Source organism: Centruroides sculpturatus, unplaced genomic scaffold (assembly GCF_000671375.1).
Source record: "Centruroides sculpturatus isolate CEXI.00-Female unplaced genomic scaffold, Cexi_2.0 scaffold5293, whole genome shotgun sequence".
NCBI classification, from domain to species: domain Eukaryota; kingdom Metazoa; phylum Arthropoda; class Arachnida; order Scorpiones; family Buthidae; genus Centruroides; species Centruroides sculpturatus.
The window spans coordinates 1,857-4,608 of NW_019389399.1; the positions used below are offsets into that span (position 1 = coordinate 1,857).

At 33.8% G+C, this 2,752-nt stretch overlaps 1 protein-coding gene across 1 annotated transcript; it reads right to left on the reverse strand.

Annotated features, from left to right (window-relative positions):
* LOC111617268 (KRAB-A domain-containing protein 2-like) lies at nucleotides 1–1,427 on the reverse strand (the record flags this gene model as incomplete). The annotated part of the gene is made up of 2 exons (XM_023358583.1): nucleotides 487–1,427; nucleotides 1–175 (listed from the first exon to the last, which is right to left on the reverse strand). Coding segments are annotated over exons 1-2 (1,068 nt in total), but the record flags the coding sequence as incomplete, so codon positions are not given.
* Nucleotides 1,428–2,752: the final 1,325 nt, after the last annotated feature.

Below are 2,752 nucleotides of genomic sequence, written 5' to 3' on the forward strand. Positions count from 1 at the left end.
TTTTTTTTTACACTGGCACCTATTTGTAGCACAATTTTTGGTACAGGTGCACCGTATAAAACCTTGTCCTGTCCCAACTGAATGTTTGGTAGCTGCAGTCCTTAGTGAGATTTGAACATCTTGATTAACATCACTTTCTTGTAGAAATTTTTGAGTACAAATGTCGAATTCAGTTCTGTAATAAACAAATATTTTATTTTGACCAAATTACATAACATATTCATGCTTTTTAGACCAAACAAAACAGCGTTTAACATTGCGCTTTTTTTCTTCGAAGATCTTTATCAGGCCTTCATTATAAGTAAATATTATACTAAAACCCTATCTGAAAAAATTCATAAAACTTGAAAACCTTTTCCAAATTTAAAAACAATAATCATCGAAATCAGTTCAGATTTGACAGTGAAATAGAGTAACATGATCATTAAAAAAGAATTTCTTTTCTGAAGTAATTTGAGAAAAAAATAAATAAAATGCGTAACTAACCTGCAATAGAGTGTCTGCAATATTCCATGCTTAGTTCCAATTTTGTACAGGCCATCATTGTTTATTTCAAGAACAACGCCAATAACATTTCTTAGGTCGCCCCTTCCTCTGTCTACATCAGGAATCGGCACAGTCACATTATCTCCCACTTTAGCTGGTGGATGCGATTTGTCAGAAGCAGATTTCATTTTTTTTGCCTGTTTCTGAAGGTTTTCAGCAGCTGTTTGTCTTGCCTTTTGGATATCATCACCAATTTTAGAAGTTTCGATATCATTACAATCACTATCATCTCCTGAATTATTGTGATCATTTGTATGTCTATGGGTTAAATCAGTTTCAATAAGTTTTTGAACGTCATCTTCATCTTGAATATCCTTTATTATTTCTGGTGGTAGTGATGTCGTTGAAAGACCAACTCTGGGTTCAACTCCAAACATAGCTTTGTAAGGCGATTGTTTTATGCCCGAATGATAGGCCCTATTTTTCATAAATTGTACATATCTCAATCCTTCTGACCATTTAGTCGAGTGATTATCTTTTAGCCAACAACTGATCATGTTCTCGACGTCTTGGTTGGCTCTCTCGACAGAGCCCTGACTTTGGCTGTGCCGTGGTTTTCCATGCACTAGCTTAAGTTCTGGCCAAAGACTCGTCATTTCACATATAATACGATTGACGAATTCTCTTCCATTGTCTGACTGCAAAATACACGGGACACCTATTGTCAAAAATATATCATTCAAATGGTAGGCTACTTCTTCAGCTCGTTTAGATTCCAAAGCACGAAGCAAAATAAACTTGGTCAAGTGGTCTTGGTAGACCATGATAAATTTAAACTTTCCATCAGGTTGAGTCTGAAAATCAATGAGATCCACTTGGCACCTACTGTTCATTTCAGAATGTAAAATTGGCTTAGAAACTAAACCTCTTTTTTTTTTTTTTTTTTTTTTTTGAGAGGCTGTTTGCCATTGTTGGGGGGCGCCATTACTTTTATAAAAATGCCATTTTTGTTTCCAAAATTTATTGTCATGCCGCAATTTGAAACGTAAGAATTTAAATACTTCTATACCGTAACAAATGAAATTTTAATATAAATTCTTAACCAGTTAAGAATCATGCTTTAGGAACAAAATAACGGTAAATAATATACAAATTTACTGTTAATTTTTGTTATACGTCAATGTAAATTTTAACTACCTGTGTTCCGTGGTTTTATTTACTCTGGCATTTATATATATAGCCCATTAGGGCAATGTAAAAATTGAAAATACAGTAGTTCCTGGTTAACTTGCACTTAATCACTATTGATATATTAATTGTATAATTCAGTTTGCAAGACATATTTGTATATGTATTAAATACTCGATTCTGCCCCTGGTTAGTAATTCCGAAAAAAGACTAATGTTAACAATGGCCTTGTGGCTGTATGTACTGTACAGAAAAGACTCTAGAATTTATTTTCCTTAAATTTACGATTTATGTATCCGTTTGTCATAAAAATTTGTCTTTCCATTTTTTCCCCGAGATTTCACAAATATTCGAGTACAAAGTAACCGGTTTCGACCCATTTATACTTAAGAAGTAGTTAAGTTTATATATTCAGAAACAAATATAAGTAAGCACAATTATCTTCGTATAATTCAGTGTTTCTCAACGGGGGCGATATCGCCCCCGAGTGGGCGTTTTTCATGTTGAGGGGGCGATTAGTAACAATTTATATTTGGGGAGCGAAAAACAATTTTCTGGCTGATTTATAGTAAAACATATTATAAATAATTAGATATTTTATTCGTTATAATGTACAATAATTAAGCAAATAACATTATACTAGTCACTAGTCTATTCAATGCAGTACGAATTTGGCGCTAGCCTTGGCTTCTGGCATCGAAATTTTGAAGTGAAGGGGGGCGATACTACGTAATAGTTTTATTGAAGGGGGCGACGATTCGTTCGAGGTTGAGAAACACTGGTCTAGTAGAATCGATATATAGGCCTAGTATTTACATCACACGTTCTTTATTTGAATTCGGAATGCCAGTCTATTAATTTAAATTTTCTATATTATAGTAGAGAAAGCTGAGGAAAAATGGAAAGTATAAAGGGATAGAAAAAATTAATAAAATGTAGCACTGTTAGTAACAGTGGCGTTTCCTATTCGGAATTTTTACGTATGTGTGTTCCGGCGTAAAACAGAAACTGAACCGAAAGCTGATTTCAGATTCAGTTTTCTGCTACACAATTTTACGCATGTGTGTTCCTGGCCTTA